The sequence below is a fragment of the Globicephala melas genome, chromosome 8 (genome assembly GCF_963455315.2).
Source record: "Globicephala melas chromosome 8, mGloMel1.2, whole genome shotgun sequence".
Classification (NCBI taxonomy): Eukaryota; Metazoa; Chordata; class Mammalia; order Artiodactyla; family Delphinidae; genus Globicephala; species Globicephala melas.
Genome location: NC_083321.1, coordinates 3,460,998 through 3,480,457, shown reverse-complemented (window position 1 = coordinate 3,480,457; position 19,460 = coordinate 3,460,998). Strand labels below are relative to the sequence as shown.

General features: G+C 54.5%; 1 protein-coding gene across 5 annotated transcripts in view; it reads left to right on the top strand.

The window, feature by feature from the left end:
• The window catches only part of ANO1 (anoctamin 1), a 162,304-nt gene that overhangs the window by 74,343 nt on the left and 68,501 nt on the right, over nt 1-19,460 (top strand). For all 5 annotated transcript variants that reach the window (XM_030833238.2, XM_060302813.2, XM_060302812.1 and 2 more), the window contains exons 3-4: nt 4,298-4,630; nt 19,167-19,265. In XM_030833238.2, the coding sequence (XP_030689098.2) occupies nt 4,298-4,630; nt 19,167-19,265 (432 nt within the window). The remainder of the gene's footprint in view (nt 1-4,297; nt 4,631-19,166; nt 19,266-19,460) is intronic.

Here is a 19,460-nt window from a genome sequence, read left to right as displayed (position 1 = left end):
TGTAAGTCAACTATACGTCAATAAAAAATAAATAAATATAAAGAAAGAATGCACTGGGTCGCAGTCCAGCGACCAAGGTGTGGATGCAGGGCTCCGTTCTCCTCTTCTGCCCTTTTCTAAGAGTCTGGGGAGGAAGTTTGCAGAGACAGCTAGACTGCCCTCGCGCTGTTTGTGGTACTTGGGTCAGGGCACACCTGCTGTGAAGGGGACTTTTGGCCCCTGACCTCTTCCCACGTAACCTCAGACAGCCGTCTTTCTGCCTTCCTTGGGACAGCTCAGGGGTTCATCTTCAAAATACGTTCAGTTCTCCCATCACACTTGGTCCTCACAAGAATCCTGTGACCTGAGTCGAGGAGATGTTTTTGTCCCCATCTCGCAGATGCAAAAACTGAGGCTCGGAGCTGGGGGGTGTGGTGTTTAAGCTCTGGTCTGGCTGGGTCTCAGCTTCGGTGTCCTTGATCTGGTGGCCCCTACCAGTAGCAGTGTGCAAACCCCACACCTCTGTCATTCATTCCCCCATGCGTGCGTTCATTCCAGAGCCGTGCGTTCAGTGCCGAGCATTAAAAAGATGAATGAGAAATCCCTCGCCCTTGGCAAAAGTGCAGCAAGAGGTCACTGTCCCTTCCCTAAGGATACGGAAAGGACGTTCTGAAGCTTTCCCAAGCCTTTGAATTGGCAAGTTAGGCGTTCAGTCTAACGCATATCGCTCCCGCTGCAAGTTAGATCTTTGCCTTCTTGTCCTGTCCTGCACGAGAAAAGCAGCCACTCTGGCTCCATGGAAGGGCCCCCAAAAGTCACATGGCCACCCCGACAGTCTCTGTGGTCCTCGCTGTGCACCTACCTCCCCAGCTCCCTCTGAGCCCAGCCCAGAATTGCTCTCCAAACCCTGCAGGCCTACCAGCCTGTGTGGAATGTACTAGGAAGAGAGCCCATACTTTCTGTTTGAAGACTGCATGCCCCTTACACTTATTCAGGTAGGATCATCCCCAGTTTTTAAAACCAAGATGCAAACAGACAAAGCAACTTGCCCAGGATGACACAACGAATTAGTGACAGGGCCAGGCCTTGGGGGAGGATCTGGGACTCTCACAGCCGTGCTCGGTTCTGCCTCTTGCTGGACCTGGCAGTGGAACCAGCTCCGTTTTCCACTGCCGCCATCTTTAGCTTGTGGTCCGCTTCGACCATGAGATTATCTTTTCCCGTCCTCCCCTAGTCCTTCACTTGTGCCGTGTCTCAGTTCCCAATTAGAGCAAATTTCTGTTGAGTGTTCACCATATCCCAGGACCTGTTGTAAACCCTTTACATATATTAACGTGTTTAATCCTTCCCACAACCCTTTGAGGGAAGTCATATTAGTTGAGGGAGGTCTGTTTATTCCCTCTGGCCCTCATTTTACAAAGAAGAGATCAGAGGGACGAAGATATTAAGCTACGTGCCTAAGGGTAGCACAGCTAGAAGTGGCAGAGCTGGTCTTTGGATGAAAGCAAAAGACACCCATTCTTGTCTGGCCTCCATGCTCCCACCCCCCCAACGGCAGGAGATGTTTAGGGGATGTTTATGTGCTCCGCAGGCTGTCAGACCCGGAGGGTCCTCGATCAGGCCCCAGCGGATGGTTGGGCGTTCAGTTTTGAACCTGGTAACATTTTCTTGTCTTGTGTGGGTGGGGAATTCTCTCCTTGCATTAATGTCCCTGCTCTCTGACTTGAGGGGGGTCACTCTGAATTTCCTTCCCATTCACTAAGGACTCATTGGTCCACTTTGCTCAGTACCGGCCATTATTCCAGCCAAGCAGGAGCGTTTCTGGGACCCGCACCAGGTGCTGAGCCCGCTGTGTGCAGCAGGTTCTGAAGGGAAGTGCGTTAAGAGCAGTTCCTGGCCCAGCCCCCCGGCGTCCTGCCAGCCTGCTGAGGGGCCCCCATGAGTTAAGAGCTTATGTATAGATGGCTCCGAGGCAGTCCCGGGACATGAGATCTGGAGAGGTCAGGGACCTCAGATCCCAGAGGACAGGGGGTTCGTCAGTGCTGGGGAAGCTGGGGAGAGCTACGAAGGACAGAGGAGGAAAGGAAGGCGTGCAGGTGGGGAACACAGCAAAGGCAGGGAGGAGGAGATGAGATGTCCTGGCTCCGGTGTACGCCGGGGTGCGGGGTGGGAGAGGAAGCTGCTGAGAGGTGTTGCAGGCAGGAGACAAGGATGACGGCTCCAGCCCTCGAGAGCGGCACACGGCCCCTGGTTCAGCCCAGAAGATCCGCGTTCCCCATTTGGAAAATAGGGATGAACCCCTTGTAGAGACGCTGAGAGTCTGGAGTGCCCAGGATGCTGGCGGCGGGCGGTGTGCCCTGCCCGCCCAGAGCCCACGTGTCCACCTGGCTCTGCCCACCTCCCAGGCTCTTGCCCTGCCCGTCAGCAGCAGCGTTATTCCCCAGCGTCAGCCAGCGTCTTCCACGTTCCCCCCAGGCAGCCTTCGGGCCTGGCTTTGCTGCCCACTCTCCCGCGAGGAGAGGAGCCACCTTTAGCGGCCAGCTTCCCGTGACGCTGCCTTTCTCTGCCCTTCCTGATCTAACCCAGGAGAATGAGCAACTGTCTTCACCCCGGGGGTGGACCCGGGATTCCTGTCCCAGGAGTTACAGGGAGAGTCCACCCAGCCTAGACGTTCTTTTACTCAGTCCTCCTGGCTGCCAGCGGGGGCGGCTTCTGTCATCCACCCACTTTACAGAGGCGGAAACCGAGGCCCAGAGAGGGTAGAGTATCCCCTCAGGACTCGTAGCTGGAGAGGGACCAAGCCTGGACTTACCTGAGGCCTCTCGCTGCCCAAAGCTCCCCTCCACCCTCACCCGACCTGTGGTTCCAGGAGCAGTGAGGGTGGAGCTGCAGCTCAGCTGAGCGGCTACACCCAGCCTAACAGTGTCCAGTGGAGCAGGCCGCCGGGGATGCGCCGGGGAGCAAGGGCCCGATCGCTTCGCCCGCGTGAGCCCCAACTTCTTCCCGGTCAAGCAGCCCTAATTATAGGGGCCTTCACGCGGGGACTCCGTGAAAGGTTGTGCCCCATGCTGAGAAATAGTGTCACCCCAAGTCCCTGTTACTGTTGAGGAGGGGCGCCCTGGTGTGCAGACAGGATTCCAGGCTGGGCTCAGCCTGCCTGCGCTGTCACCCCACCGGGCCTCAGTTTCCCCTGACAAATTGAGATAAACAACTCTTTCCCGCCTCTCCTGCAACATGACCCACCAAAGGCGCTGGGGTGGTCCATGGTCTCTGTCCTGGGCTGGGCCTCCCTCCTCCCACCCAGGCCCCCAGCTCTCCCAGTACCAGCTGCCCACCTGGGTGTGGGCCTGGCTCCTTAGCCCTGGTGCAGCTCCGAAGATTCTGAGTGGTGCAGAGTTGCTCGTATCACCTCTTTCCAGCATGATTTTATTTACTTTCTCTTATTTCCGAAGACCAGCTTGCAGCAGAACCTACTACCCTCAATAACCAGCCGAATCCGGCGGGGATGCTGGAGATGGGGGTGCGGCTTCAGCAGAAGCCGCGCACGTGGCACCTGGACTTTGAATCCCCCACCCCAGGCGGGCTCCCGTCCCCTTGGCCCCCTGGAGTCCTTCAGGCAGATAAGGAAACTGAGGCAGGACTGTATGTGCAGCGACCCACCCTGAGTCCCACCACGACCGGCCACCGCCCTCCCTCCCCCACCTCGCTCTGGCCCCTGAGACCACCCCCCAGGCAAACTGCTGAGTACTCGACTCGCGGTCTGGGAGTTGACTTGGGAGAGTCGAGACTGACACAGTGGTTGCCTGGCCCCGACCACACAGCTAATCAGTGGCAGAGCCGGGCCAGGCGAGGGCCGGTACGGTCCCACAGCCACCTTGACACGACATTGCCACGCCTGCTGGCCATCAGAGGTCGCGCTGTGCAGAGCCTGAGCTCAGCTCTGCTCTGCCTGGGACCCTGTGGGCCTGTGCGAAGAGCACCCCCGGGGGTCGGCCGCGCAGACCTCACAGCCCATTCCGGTCGCCTGGTCCCTCCCGGGCAACGTGAGCTTGCTGGGGAGAGGCGGGAGGCCTTCGCGTGTGAGCACCCAGCCTGGCAACTTCAAGTGCCGTGAGCGGCGACGTCTCTTGAATGGCAGCTCCTGGAAGGCAGGGCTTTCTGCAGTGTTCTCAGCCGTCTGGGCCCCTAGTGATCAGAGGGCATGAGTGGAAAGAGTTGGGGAGGGCAGGTGGGTGGCCAGTTGTCTTGGAAGCACGCTCCCCTCCGAGGGCCCGTCCCTGAGCCCTTGACGGCGAGTGGCTTTCTTCTCCCCCCGCAGCTGCTGAATTCCTTGTCCGTGGACCCCGATGCCGAGTGCAAGTATGGCCTGTACTTCAGGGACGGCAAGCGCAAGGTGGATTACGTCCTGGTGTACCATCACAAGAGGGCCTCGGGCAGCAGGACCCTGGCCAGGCGGGTCCAGCACAGCGACGCCGGCCTGGCCGCCCGCAGTGCCCGGCAGGACCAGCCCCTGCCCGGGAAGGCAGGCCCCGTGGGTGCGGGCGAGCCCGAGCCCCCGCTGGACTACCACGAGGATGACAAGCGCTTCCGCCGGGAGGAGTACGAGGGCAACCTGATGGAGGCCGGCCTGGAGCTGGAGCGGGACGAGGACGTAACTATCCCCTTCTCCCGGGCGGGCAGCCGGGCGGGCAGGAAGGTCCTTCTACCGTCACCTGTTCTTAGAAAAGGGCCAAGGCCAACGCCCTTCTGGTCGAGTGTGGGGAGCCCAAACCAACGCCCTCCCCACATCTGCCCCGGGGAGGGGCTGGCCTTCTCGGCAATGACCTCCGGGGTCAAGGCATTTCCTGCTCTGGTCAGTTCCTCCCCTGGGAAGATGGGCGGATGACCGTTTCACGGGCGGAGGATGAAGGTCTCCTAGGAGTCTCCCTGGCGCTTGACCTTGGCTTCTCGGGCCTCGGTTTCTCAATCTGTCAAAGGGGGAGGTTGGCCTGGCTGATGGCCGGGGGCCCCGGCGCACTGAAATCTGTGACCATAACACTGGTTTCCAGAGCTTCTCTCCTTGGCAAAGCCTGAGAGTCTTTCTAAGGGAAGTTTTCTGGGGAGAGCGAAAGGTCGGCCGCCTGGCCGGCTGGCTGCCCTGGTGGCAGAAGGCATGGCAGTGCAGAGAGAGTTGACCTTGGCGGCCTGGGGACAGCGGGGCGGCCCCCTCAACTTCTCAGCAGGTTTGCTGATGCTCCCCTGACAACTCCTTAACCTCTCTGTGCCCGGTGCGGCGGGGAGCATCTCTTCCGTGAACAGTGGGGGCAGACCTCTAGCCCACAGGAGCTGTGGCTGTGCAGATTACCCAAGAGTCAGCCAAAGTCTCTACAACACATTAGGAGCCGAAAAAGTAGTCAGCAGGTTGACTTAGGGACCCACGGGTCCATCGTGAATGTTTAAAATAGAAGTTGGTATTAGTTTTGCTATTTCCATCAGTGAGAACCACCGCGTCCTTAAATAGTGAACGCTTTGGTCTGCTGATAAGGAGGCTTTTGGGGTACCTAGAATAGAAATCTACGACAGCGGAGCCGGTGTGAACGCTGTTTCGCAAGATGACGTTACTTCCCCCGAAAGCAGCCAGGTATGCTCAGCGGGACTCATTCTACCTCGGCCAGGCTAGTGGTAGAGGCATCTTGCTCTCAACGGGGACCACCCCTCTGGGTGACGCTTTGGCTGCCGGCAGGTGTGGGTGAGCTCTGGCTGTAGGGTTGGTTCCCACTGGAGTTGCGAGGGCGCGAGGGGCCTTAAGACGCTTTGATGGTCAGGAAGCAAAGGTTGGATCCTGACCGGGTGGCGGAGAGCCTGTCTCCCTGACTTTGAGGGCCGCAGCTGCAGACAGGCCTGTGCTGGTCCTTTGGAGGTTTCTGTCTCACTTTGTCTTAGACCTGAGCTGAGGCCGCTCGGGAGAGAGAACAGTCATTCACGTGGACTTTTCCCAGTCCCGCCCGGCCAGCCACGCGGCCTTTTGTCAAAACAATACTGCTACGATACAGGCTTGAATTCAGAGTGTCCTTTATAATTGGAGGAACAAACAGCCTCCATTGGAGGCAGGGGAGGCCGGAGGGAGGCTGGTGGCAGAGGCCTCTCCTGGGAGCTGTGACCTTGGGCGCAGTGTTACACGACCGAGAGATTTACTCTCTCTCACTTTCCTGACTACAGCGCTGAAATCTCATGTTTGAAAGGACATCCCCACCCCCTGGGTCTGGTAATTCACTCTCCCTCTCCGGGCCAGGTCCCAGACCCTCTACCTGTCCTTTGCAAGACTTTTTAAGCTTCCCCATCTGTCAAACAGAGATAGCAATCGTGTTTATATCACTGGATTGTCATAAAGTACTTAACTCAGTCTGGCAGTCAGGGAATTCTCATTGGCTGACGTGAATATTCAATCATATCTTTTTGCTCATATGGAAATGGAATGGCCGTGCTCACGAAGGAGAGAAGAATCTTTCCAAGTCCAATTGAATACTACACCACACATATCTTTTTAAAAACTCCATGACTCTGAAATAAATAGCAAACGTAAAGACATTGATTACGACCCCCCAAAAAAGATTGAATTGTCCCAATAAGTGATGAGGATTCTGCCCCCAATTCCAACACGTACAGGTTGTTTTCCCCACGCCACTCAGCACTTCTCCGACACCAGCTGGATGTCCTACAACTTAACTCAGTTTGGACACTACCCATCTGGAGGTAGCATCAGACCCCAAGGTTAAGGGCTCTACAAGGCCACCCACCCCCCACCAGCCGTCATTTGCAAGCCCAAGTTGTCACCTGTGCTCTGACCCACTGGCTACAGTTCAGAGGTTCTAAGGACTTGGGGTTCTATTAGTTTGCTAGAGCAACACACAGAACTCAGAGAAGCATGTTACTTACTAGATCACTGGTTTATTATAAAAGGAAATAACTCAGGAACAGCCAGATGGAAGAGAGGCACAGGGCAAGGTGTGAGGGAAGGGCGTGGAGCTCCCATGATTTCCGAGCACCGTTCTCCCCAGATCTGCGTGTGTTCACCAACCCGGAAGCTCTCCAGACCCTGACCTTTCGAGTCTTTATAGAGGATTCATTACACAGGCACGACTGATTAGATCACCGGCCATCGGCGATTGATTCAACCTGCAGCCCTTCTCACCAGCCCAGACATCCGGGGAGGGACCAGAAGTTCCAACCTTCTAACTACATGGTTGGTTCCCCTGGCAACCAGCCCCCATCCTTTGGAAAGGAGGTTCTTTCCAAAAAGTCACCTCATTCACCTAACAAGAGACACCATTATTGCTCTCCCCACTTAGGAAATTCCTAGAGTTTCAGGAACTCTGTGCCAGGACTGGGAGACAAAGACTGAAAATCTATTTCTTATTACAAATCACAAGATCACAGTGACCCACAATTTCATTGATAACTTAGCTCGAGAGCTTAGGAAGCGTTTCCAGCAGTTGATTGGGTCTTTTTTATTTTTTAACATCTTTATTGGAGTATAATTGCTCTACAGTGTTGTGTTAGTTTCTGCTGTGTAACAAAGTGAATCAGCTATACATATACATATATCCCCGTATCTCCTCCCTCTTGTGTCTCCCTCCCACCCTCCCTATCCCACCCCTCTAGGTGGTCACAAAGCACCAAGCTGATCTCCCTGTGCTATGCAGCTGCTTCCCACTAGCTATCCATTTTACATTTGGTAGTGTATATATGTCCATGCCACTCTCTCACTTTGTCCCAGCTTACCCTTCCCCCTCCCCGTGTCCTCAAGTCCATTCTCTACGTCTGTGTCTTTATTCCTGTCCTGCCCTTAGGTTCATTAGAACCTTTTTTTTTTTTTTTTTTAGATTCCATATATATGTGTCAGCATATGGTATTTTGGTATTTGTTTTTCTCTTTCTGAATTACTTCACTCTGTATGACAGACTCTAGGTCCATCCACCTCACTACAAATAACTCAATTTTGTTTCTTTTTATGGCTGAGAAACATTCCATTGTATATATGTGCCACATCTTCTTTATCCATTCAACTGTCAGTGGACACTTGGGTCACTTCCATGTCCTGGTTATTGTAAATAGAGCTGTAATGAACATTGTGGTACGTGACTCTTTTTGAATTATAATTTTCTCAGGGTATATGCCCAGTAGTGGGATTGCTGGGTCGTATGGTAGTTCTATTTTTAGTTTTGTAAGGAACATCCATACTGTTCTCCATAGTGGCTGTATCAATTTACATTCCCACAAACAGTGCAAGAGGGTTCCCTTTTCTCCACACCCTCTCCAGCATTTATTGTTTGTAAATTTTTTGATGATGGCCATTCTGACCGGTGTGAGGCAGTTTTGATTTGCATTTCTCTAATGATTAGTGATGTTGAGCATCCTTTCATGTGTTTGTTGGCAGTCTGTATATCTTCTTTGGAGAAATGTCTATTTAGGTCTTCTGCCCATTTTTGGATTGGATTGTTTGTTTTTTTGATATTTAGCTGCATGAGCTGCTTGTATATTTTGGAGGTTAATCCTTTGTCAGTTGCTTCATTTGCAAATATTTTCTCCAATTCTGAGGGCTGTCTTTTTGTCTTTTTTATGGTTTCCTTTACTGTGCAAAAGCTTTTAAGTTTCATTAGGTCCCATTTGTTTATTTTTGGTTTTATTTCCATTTCTCTAGGAAGTGGGTCAAAAAGGAACTTGCTGTGATTTATGTCAGAGTATTCTGCCTGTTTTCCTCTAAGAGTTTCATAGTGTCTGGTCTTACATTTAGGTCTTTAGTCCATTTTGAGTTTATTTTTGTGTACAGTGTTAGGAAGTGTTCTAATTTCATTCTTTTACACGTAGCTGTCCAGTTTTCCCAGCACCACTTATTGAAGAGGCCGTCTTTTCTCCATTGTATACTCTTGTCTCCTTTATCAAAGGTAAAGTGACCATATGTGTGTGGGTTTATCTCTGGGCTTTCTGTCCTATTCCATTGATCTATATTTCTGTTTTTGTGCCAGTACCATACTGTCCTGATTACTGTAGCTTTGTAGTATAGTCTGAAGTCCGGGAGCCTGATTCCTCCAGCTCCGTTTTTCTTTCTCAAGATTGCTTTGGCTATTCAGGGTCTTTTGTGTTTCCATACAAATTGTGCAATTTTTTGTTCTAGTTCTGTGAAAAATGCCATTGGTAGTTTGATCGAGATTGTATTGAATCTGTAGATTGCTTTGGGTAGCATAGTCATTTTCACAATGTTGGTTCTTCCAATCCAAGAACACAGTATATCTCTCCATCTGTTTGTATCATCTTTAATTTCTTTCATCAGTTTCTTATAGTTTTCTGCATACAGGTCTTTTGTCTCCTTAGATAGGTTTATTCCTAGGTATTTTATTCTTTTTGTTGCAATGGTAAATGGGAGTGTTTCCTTAATTTCTCTTTCAGATTTTTCATCATTAGTGTATAGGAATGCAAGAGATTTCTGTGCATTAATTTTGTATCCTGCTACTCTACCAAATTCATTGATTAGCTCTAGTAGTTTTCTGGTGGCGTCTTTAGGATTCTCTATGTATAGTATCATGTCATCTGCAAACAGTGACAGTTTTACTTCTTTTCTGATTTGGATTCCTTTTATTTCTTTTTCTTCTCTGATTGCTGTGGCTAAAACTTCCAAAACTATATTGAATAATAGTGGTGAGAGTGGGCAACCTTGTCTTGTTACTGATCTTAGAGGAAGTAGTTTCAGTTTTTCAGTTGGGTCTTTCTTTTTTTTTTTTTTTTTTAACATCTTTATTGGAGTATAATTGCTTTACAATGGTGTGTTAGTTTCCGCTTTATAACAAAGTGAATCAGCTATACATATACATATGTTCCCATATCTCTTCCCTCTTGCATCTCCCTCCCTCCCACCCTCCCTATCCCACCCCTCTAGGTGGTCACAAAGCACCAAGCTGATCTCCCTGTGCTATGCGGCTGCTTCCCACTAGCTATCTATCTTACGTTTGGTAGTGTATATATGTCCATGCCACTCTCTCACTTTGTCACAGCTCACCCTTCCCCCTCCCCATATCCTCAAGTGCATTCTCTAGTAGGTCTGTGTCTTTATTCCCGTCTTGCCCCTAGGTTCTTCATGCAGATTGGGTCTTTTTTAAATGAAAATATTACTGTGGCATAAACTAGACAGTTCAAGGTTTCAAAGCAGCTGGAGTTGAGTGTGAGCCATCCTCCTGCTGTAGTCTTTCAGATCATGACCGCGTTTCCCACAGGCCCCTGCAATCCGAGCTTCCCTCTGAGGTGAACGAGGCCCTGAGGCTGCTGAAAGGACCTTCGTTCACTGCAGCCTGTTGCTTTCACCTGAGACCAGAATCTACTCAGGGGCCGGCCGCCGGCCGGGTGCGTGCAGCCTGCGGGCGTATACGGTCCCCTGCCAGTGAGATTAGCAGAGAGATGCCCGGCTCATGACTCATTCCCGGGGTGTGCTCTGATTACAAGGAGTGAAAGGGTTTGCAGTTTGGGGAACAAGATAGCCTCGGAGAGAGAGCCCAATCGCACAATCTTACCCACTTTGAAGCAAAATTTAGGGACTTCTGTGCACTTTCCTGGGGAGAAAACAATCCGTGGAATCCATCAGATACTCAAACAATGACGCCCAAAAGATGAAGCATCGTTGCTTTAAGGCGGGATTTCTCAGCCTCGGCACCGCTGGCGTCCAGTATTTTGCAACATCCCTAAACGCAACCAAAAATGTCCCCAGACGTTGCCAATATCCCCGGGGAGCCAATATCGAGAGCCTGCTCTAAAGGCCGGATGGGGGGGGAGGGGTGGGCGTGGAGGCGGCAAAAGGGAAGTGAGAGCGAGAGAAATGGGGGGGCGGTTAAATAAGGCCTCCTGAACACCTGGGAACCCCCCTCAACTCTCTGCTGGCCCGGCTGTGACCAGGCAGCACATGGAGGTCACCAGCAGCGCAGAGGTGTGTGACCCGCCTTTGCTCCCCCAGGGGCCAGCGGGTGTGTGAGACTGAGCCGCTCCTGGGCAGCGTGGGCCACGAGCCACACACGGATGGGCCCCTGTGTGCCGTGCGAGCCTTCCTCCCAAGTCAGGAGGTTTATTGTTGTGAAGACATCCCGTGATGACCAGTGGAAGACCGGCCTGGCTCAGGGCACAGTGGGGGGCGGTTCTTAGGGACACAGAACAGTGAGTGTCCTGGGGCTGCCGGAACCAATGACCACAAACTTGGGGGGGCTTAAAACAACACAAGTTGATTCCCTCCCAGTTCTGGAGGCCAGAAGTCCAAAGTCAAGGTGTCAGCAGGGCCCTGCTCCCTCCCAAGGCTCTAGGGGGGCATTCCTCTCACCTCTTCCAGCTTCTGGGGGATCCGGGTGTTCCTGGGCTTGTGGCCGCGTCCCTCCAACCTGCACCTCGTCTTCACATGGCCTCCTCTGTACGTCTCTCCTCTTCTCATAAGGACACCAGTCATTCTGCTTAAGGCGCGTCCTAATCCAGTATAACCTTATCTTCACTTGATTACATCTGCAAAGACCCCATTTCCGAATAAGGTCCCATTCACAGATACGGGGAGTTAGGATGTGGACGTCTCTTTTGGGGGGTACCATTCACCGCGCTACAGAGCTGAGACTCTGCACAGGGGTGTTATCCCAGGAGTTGGGTGGCTCATGCAGGACCCCTAGAGGTACAGCATTGGTTGGGGAGGCATGGCTCATGGTTGGAGGGCAGAGCGGGGCAGGTGGTCTGGGGGGGACAGAGCCTTGGCCTGGCTGCCTCGGTGCACGGGAACCCCGTGGGGTCCTGCTAAGATGCGGGCTCTGACTCAGCAGGTCTGCGTGCTTTCACGTTGCACTTCTAACCTGCTCCCAGGGCATAGGAAGCGGCCGGCCCTGGACCATACTTGGAGGCGTGAGGACCGTGCAAGCCTGTTCCCCATGAGCCATCAGAAACATCCCAGGAAAGGGGCCCCCAACATCCACGCAAGCCCCTGATCCGCTATTCAGTGCCCCAGAGGTAGCCCCAGGCAGAGACCCCCGTACTGGGTCCACTGGGCCAAGAACCGTGGAGAGGGAAGTGATGGGTCTGGAAGAAACGTGCTCATAACCCTGATTATAGGATGGATAGAGATTGAGCCTGGCCAACAGGCTCTAACCATAGGTTCCCCACTGCTCCCACCCTCCCCCAGGCACCGCAAGCTCAGAGGAACCCAGTGTGAACGCTGCTTCCCTGCAGGAGAGGGGCCCTGGGTGTCAAGGTAGGGTCTGGCGCCTGATCCAGAGGACGGCCCCCTAAGTAGGTTTCACACATGAGGGTCCAAGAGGGGTGTCATGTCAGAGACCCCCTGGGACAGCACACATGATAGGAAACGAGGGAGGAAAAGGTCGTGGAGACAGGCGCCCCAGGCCTTCCTTCTCAAGGAGCCCCTCCTCCCACCCTACCCCCCAGCGGCAGTGGGGTCAGCATCCAGTGTTCCCAGTAAACGGACAAGAGCAGCTTGTGGCCAACACGTTTCCTTGCAACTGAAATCCATCAGCATTTTTCAAGTCCAGCCTCAAAGCTGGGACATTATTTATGTCCACTGGCGATTGCCAAGAAGGCCACACACTAAAATGCCGGCTGTGTGCTGGGGGTGACCGAGGCCCGCACTGCCCTGAAGGTGAACTTGACCCCGGCTTTGGCAGAATTGTTAAGGCCGCGGAGACGCGGACCCTGTAAAATCAGTTTGCTTTCATGCTGCTCTTCGGGGCTCCTCTCCTCACCCCGGGGCTGTGGTGGGCTGTCGTTTCTCCGTGTTCCTACCCGAAGCTGGTGTGGGCCGTCATGACATCTGTTTCCCAACTTTGTGGATGTTGCTTTTGAAAAGCAAGTGAGGAACTGACTGAGGGAGGATGGGTGCTGCTTCCACGCCAAACTTTGGGATGCAGCGTCAGGTGGTGAGTATATCTGAGCTCCCAATGAGGCTCAGACCCCGCCTGGCCCCTGTCGGGGCCACGTGTGTAGGTCCAGACCCTGCTCAGCCGCTTCCTGGCGGAGCAGCCTCAGGCAAGTGGCTTCTCCCTCTGGACCTCAGTTTTCCCATCTGTAGAATGGAGGTGATGGCCCGTCCTTCCTCCCGGAGGGGTGGTCATGGCACAGGCAGGGGGACATGTTTTTTGCAGTTTCCAGCTGAGTTTTTGCAGGCGTGAGTGGTTTCTGAGGTGTCTCTGGGGCTTGGATAAGATGATGATGGGCACAGAGGAGCGGCCCCTCCTCGCAGGCTGGGCGTTGGGGTGGGGGTCCTTGACTCTGAGGAACCTGAGGTCTAATCCCGACATCCGCATGTATAAGGGACAAAGGCGCAACAGACATTCTCAGGGACTTGTCAGTTTGGAAGCAAACCCCATCCCGCCTGGTATGGGTGCCCTAACCTGCCATGTGGCACAGGGATCAGATCCCTTTACAGAGGGAAGGAACTGAGGCTCTGAGAGGCGGGGCAAGGAGACCAAGGCCACCAGGCCCAACAGGGGCAGGGCCAGCACTTGAACCTGGGTCGTGGCTCCCAGTGTCACGCTCTTTGCCCTGAGCCATGTGGTCTTCAGCCCCCCATTCCCATCCCCAGGCTTAGTGCCTCTGCCATGAGCCTCTCCTACAGTGGGATGTTAGGGGCCATTGTCTAGTCCTGAAGCTCTCATTTCTCCACAATTCCACCATTACGCATTCATTTCTTTGGCCCTAAAGATTTTATGTCTCTTGAGTCTTAAGTGCTGAGGCTTTTACACACCCCACCTGACTTCCTTTGGGTCTGTCTTGGTTTTGCGGAAGCATACTTGCTATAAAGTATATTCTGGACACTTTTTAAAAGTCATGTCTTTAAAGTTCCCCAAGGGCAGCTCTGCCCGGGTCCCAAGTAGGCGGGCTAAAAGCTGTGCCACTCTGGCTGCAGTTCTGTCGTCCTCCTGTGTCTCTAGGCCCGTGGTGTGCCGGAGTCAGCTCTTTCTGGCTCATCAGGAGTTCTGCCAGCCGGGTGTTAACACTTTGGTAGCTTGAGATAGGCCATGGCGGGAGTATTTACACTGTGGAAATTGGCAAATGCTGCAGCTACAGATCAGGCTGGTTTTTTCTTCCTGAGAGCAGGGGAGTTGTGGAGGGTTGCATACCTCACTGGCATCTCCTTACTGGCAACTCCCTGCCGTACGCCCATGTGTCTCCCTTTCCTTGGAGAGGTCAAGTACCTTCGAACGTGTCTGTTGAATTTTCACTTCTCATTATGACACTTTTTTATTTCTGCGAGCTCTGTTTGGTTCTTTTCCCAGTTGGCTGTGTCATTCTTTAATAGCTTCCTGTCCTTTGCAGAACCTTTCCGTCCTGAGGTTTATTTCTTTAAACAAGGTGAGCACAGTGGATTTATTATCCATCTAATCCTCGCAGAATCCCGAGGCTGAAGGCGTCACTTCTGCTGGTTCTCCTCCGGCCGTCTTCGTTTCTGGTGGGCCTGGCGCCCTTGCCCACTGACCACCACCCTTATGGAGCCCATGATCGGTGGGGGGAGTTCCCCAAGCCCAGGAGGAAGATGCCCTTGTCCAGAAAGGCTTGCATTCGTCACATCTGAGGGCATTATAGACAGAACCACCTTGAGCCAAGGTCACAGGCTGAGGTCCCCAGACCCACTGGGGCCGTGGCCTTTCGGACCAGGACTTCTCGGGGAGGTCCTCATTCCCTTCCTTTCCTGCTCAGCACCAGGACTGCCTTCCTTGTAATTCCCAGGGTTGGAGGAGGGAGCCCTTTCTGGGTCACCTGAAAGTGTCATCTCATGGGGGTCCGGCTCCATGGGGGAGGGTCTTCTGTTAGACTCCCCATCTTGGGCAGGCCTGGGGCAGAAACCTCCCTCCCCCCTCCCGCCCAAGTGTCTGCATCGGTAGAAACCCCTTGGATGGCATGGTCTTGGCATGGACATTTATTTATTTATTTTGTCCAGCTTTTGGTGGCAGGCCGTTGCGGGATCCTGACCCCTGGCCCTCCCCATGCCCACGCCATGGTGCGTGGCCCCGGCAGTTCTGTGGCCTCCAACCTCCTCACACCAGAGGGGCCAGAGTCAGGACAGAAGCCACGGCTCCGGGGCATCTGGCTCAGGGAGGGGACCCGGCATCTCACGATTTCTTCCTGCAGGGGCGGGTTGCTGCCAGGCCGGGCACCAAGGTTTCAAACATCCTGTATGTGTTCTTGTCCAACCGGCCCGCGACCCCTTTCCCCAATCCTGCTACATATTTCCCTGGGAGGGACCCCACTGCTCACGCACACAGCGGAGCGTGTTTTCCCAGGGAGGCCAGGCCGGGCACTGGTCCTTGACCACCATCGAGAGAGCTCGCCACGGCCTTGGAAGAATATATTTTGGGTCTTTGCATGCGGCTGAGCACTGGGCACAGAAATAAACTTGGGCTGTAACGGGAAAGAGGGGGTCTGCCTCACGGGGCCGTCCATGCTCACTTCTCGGTCATTTCATGGTGCCCCCGGGGCTTCCTGGAGCTGGGGAGGCGGCTTCAAGCTTCTTGGCCAGAGGAGTCCACGCAGGCGTGGTCTCACCAGCCTCAGGGCCACGGAGAGAAGCCGTAGCCCCAGCCACGGGGCTGGAGGGAAGTGTTAGGAGCACCAGGGACTCCCCCAGCTGTGAAGCAAGTCTTGTACTGCAAAGATTTGCAAATGAGCAAAGGGGGGTTCAGAGAGGTGGAGTCACTTGCTGGAGACAACACAGCAGCCCGCCAGGACTCGGACCCAGGCCACCCAATCCATGGCCGCCCCCGGTGCCCACCCGACCTGCCCCTTGAGGGCAGCAGGAAGATCTGGGTTCCCCTTGCCCGAGCCCCCGGGCTGCCTCCTCTGGTCCACGCTAGTCCACGCGCCGCTGAGTCCCCAGCCCTGGGCCGTGGTGTCAGGCTCCAGGCTCCCTGCAGGTGTGCCTCACGCCAGCCAGCACACCTCGAGCCTTGCGCGTCTGGTCCCAGTGCCCGAGCACCCTGGTCCTGGAAGCAGCCTCAGGACCCAGCTCCTGGACCTGCTTCTTCAAAGCTTCCAGCCACTTTGATAAGCTCCCTGCACCAAGCCCCGTGGGGCTCTGACCTGCTGCTTCATGTGAGTATCGTGGGCCAAGCGGCAGCTCCAAAAGCCGTCCTCCTGGAATCTGCAAATGGGACCTTATTCGGAAGAAGTGTCTCGGCAGATGTACGTCAGTTACCGATCTCTGCACCAGAGCATCCTGGATGCGTGTGGACGCTAAATCCAATGACAGGTGTCTTTGGAAGAGAAAAGAGAGGGAGACTTGACACACAGAGCCACACAGGGGAGGAGGCTTGTGCAGATGGGCGCAGAGGCTGGGGTGATATGGCCACCAGCCCAGGAAGGCCTGGGGTCCCCGGCGGCCCCTCCCCCGGAGCCTCTGGAGAGAGCGCGGCCCTGCCCACACCTTGATCACAGACTTCTGGCTCCAGAACTGGAAGGGAATGAATCTGTGTTGTTAAAGCTGCCCAGTCTGTGGCCGTTGGCTGCAGCCTGCCCTGGACACTCACAGTGAACGTGCAGAGTGTGAACCTCTGGGCTCCAAGGTGAGGACAGTGGCAGGATCACCCTCACGGGCCTGTCGTGGGGTTAAGTGAGTTGATACGCGCAGATGCCTGAAGCAGGGCCTGGCACGTAGCGAGCGCCCGGGGGGGCCCAGCCTCCTCTCCCCCCACCCCGTCGTCATCATTGTTAGGGGACTTCATCCGCTCGTTCAGTGGACATGCGCAGCGTCTATGCTGCCCCGACGTGGGCAGCAGGGCCAGTGAGCTGGGAGGCTCCGGACAGGACTCGCCTGCCTGCTGGGGCCACATAGACAAGGCCTGTGCGGTGACACTGAGGCCCCGGGGAGAGGCTCGCTCTTCTGGTTGTGGGGGGCATGGGCGCCTCTTCATCAGAGATGGAGAGATGAGCTGGAGTTCTCCCAGCAGGTGTGGCCCTTCTCTCGAGGTGAGGCAGGAGCCCCACGTCTCACTGGGGACCGAGGCTGGCGCTGGTCGAGTGCGTTTGGACCACGGAGGATTTTTTCCTAATAATCAGTCCCAAGTGACTTTGACTCCGTTGCCTTTTGCCAAAACCCTGCAGTGATCCCATGAGCTGTGTACACTCTGAGGCTGGTGACGGGACCTGGGGCTCAGGGCCCAGCGCAGACCCGAGTCAGCCCCATACCGAGTCCCGAGTGCCGGCCACACACACCCCCTGCCGTGGCCTGGCTCCCTTCTGCCAGGACCCCCGGAATTGTGGAAAGGTGAAGTGGGACCTCAACCTGGGGGCCCAGCGTGGGCTCCAAGCCCCCGGGGGTCCCCTTGAGACGGCTGGTGGACTGAGGACCCCACTGCCGTAGGGCGGCTCTGTCTGAGGGGAATATTGTGTTTCTGTGCTTTTTGTTGCAATGGGGAACCCCAGTTATCTCGGGTGATTGGGAAGTCTGCTGGTGTTACCTGCGTCTTAGGTGGGGAAACGTGTTATCGCCACATTGATGCTATTTGCTCAGTAAAGGGAATCTCTTAAACACGAAAGGTAAGGGGAACACAGAAAACCAGAAAACTAGAGAGTTGTTGGGATGTGTGTGGTCTCACCCACGATTAAGAGTGTGTATGGCCCGCATGTGAACCCGGGTTCCCACACCCGCCAGCTGCAAGATGCCAGGCCCTGACTTTCCACCCCCAACCTTACTGAGGAGTAATTGACAAATATAATTGTGTGTATTTAAAGTCTGCACTGTGATGACTTGATCTACATAGACACCGTGGAATGGTTACCCAGATCGAGGTAATTAACTGACCCGTCACCTCACACAGTTAACTCTGTGTGTGTGTGTGTGTGTGTGTGTGTGCGCGCGCACGCGCACGCGTGCACGCGCTGAGAACACTTTGATCTCTCAACACCTTTCAAGTATACGATACCATATTAGTAACTAGAGTCACCCTGCTGTTCATTAGGTCCTCGAAACTTAATCTTATAACTGAAAGCTGGTACCCTCTGACCTGTCTGCCCATTCTCATCCCCCCACCCAGCCCCTGGCAAACACCGTTCTACTCCACACCGTTTCTATGAAATCAGCATTTTTTTAATTCTACATATAAGTGATACCATGCAATGCTTGTCTCTCTGACCCATTTCACGTAGCAGAATGTCCTCCAGGTTCATCCATGTTGTCACAAATGACAGGATTTCCTTCTTTTTTATGGGTGAATAATACTGCGCTGTATATGTCTACACTCTCTTGATCTATTCATCCGTCCAAGGACGCTTAGGTTGTTTCTGTGTCTTGGCTGTCGTGAGTAATGCTGAGTGAACGTGGGGGTGCTGATGTGGACGTGCTGATGTCATTTCCTGGGGATAACTACCCAGAGCTGGGATGCCTGGATCATTCGGTGGCTCTAGGTTTAATTTTCTGAGGAACCTAGGCGGTGACTTAATCTCTCAAGCCTCAGTGTTCCCCTCCGTGAAAGGGGGGCAGTGGTCCTGCCTTTCCCATAGAGCTCGTTGGAGTCAGTTCTCGAAGCTCTTAGCTTGTGCAGTTCCTGGTGGGGCAGCACTCAGGGGCCCTCAGCTGCCCAGTCCTGTCATTCAGACACGCTGGACCAGAAATGACTTGTCCAAGTTCACAGCAGCTTAGTGGGGGCGGGGGGCTGGACTCGAATGCAGCGTTACGTCGAGTCCTCTCACATTAGGATAAAGGCAGTGCTGACCCAGGGAACCCGGAGGGTGGCCGGGTCCAGACAGAGGTGTGTCCTGACCCCACAGAGATGCCCAGAGGGGACCGTCTTCACCATCACCTCCTCATCTCTGCTTGGGCACCCCAGGGACACCGAGTACGCCCACTCCGTCGAAGGGCCTGGGCTCTCAGTTGTGCAAGGTCTCTGAGGCCCCCCGGCTACCCCTCTGAGAACTTCCCAGGTGTTGTGGGATCGGGGACCTCCCTCCAGGCACCCTCCCGGCCGTTTATCATTCCCTTGGGACCTGGGGGAGCCCTCTCGGCCCCGCAGCTTGCTTCGATCATCTGGGAGGAGGGGATTCTAGCAGTGCCTCAAAGCATCGTCAGAGGAGCCATGAGGTGACAGGCAGAAGCAGCTGCCCCGTAAACTGTTGTGGTCCCCGAAGGTGAAAATGGTTTTCAGCCCCAAACATCTGCCCACGCTGACCAAGGACCTCTCCCCTCTCTCTAGACGAAAATTCACGGGGTTGGATTTGTAAAAATCCACGCGCCCTGGAACGTGCTGTGCAGAGAGGCTGAGTTTTTGAAACTGAAGATGCCGACGAAGAAGGTGAGTGGTGACGTCCCTACTCCACAGGGGTCGTTTCAGGGCTGCCCGGCAGGAGCACGTCATCAGGAGGGTCTGAGTTGTTACGAAAGCCCAAGGGAGCTTCAGCCCCCCCACCCCCGGGAGGGCAGGAGGCCTCCCGTGTCCTGCGGGCGGAGAGTATAACCCGCTCCCCCAGAGATGCCGCAGGAGCCCGGG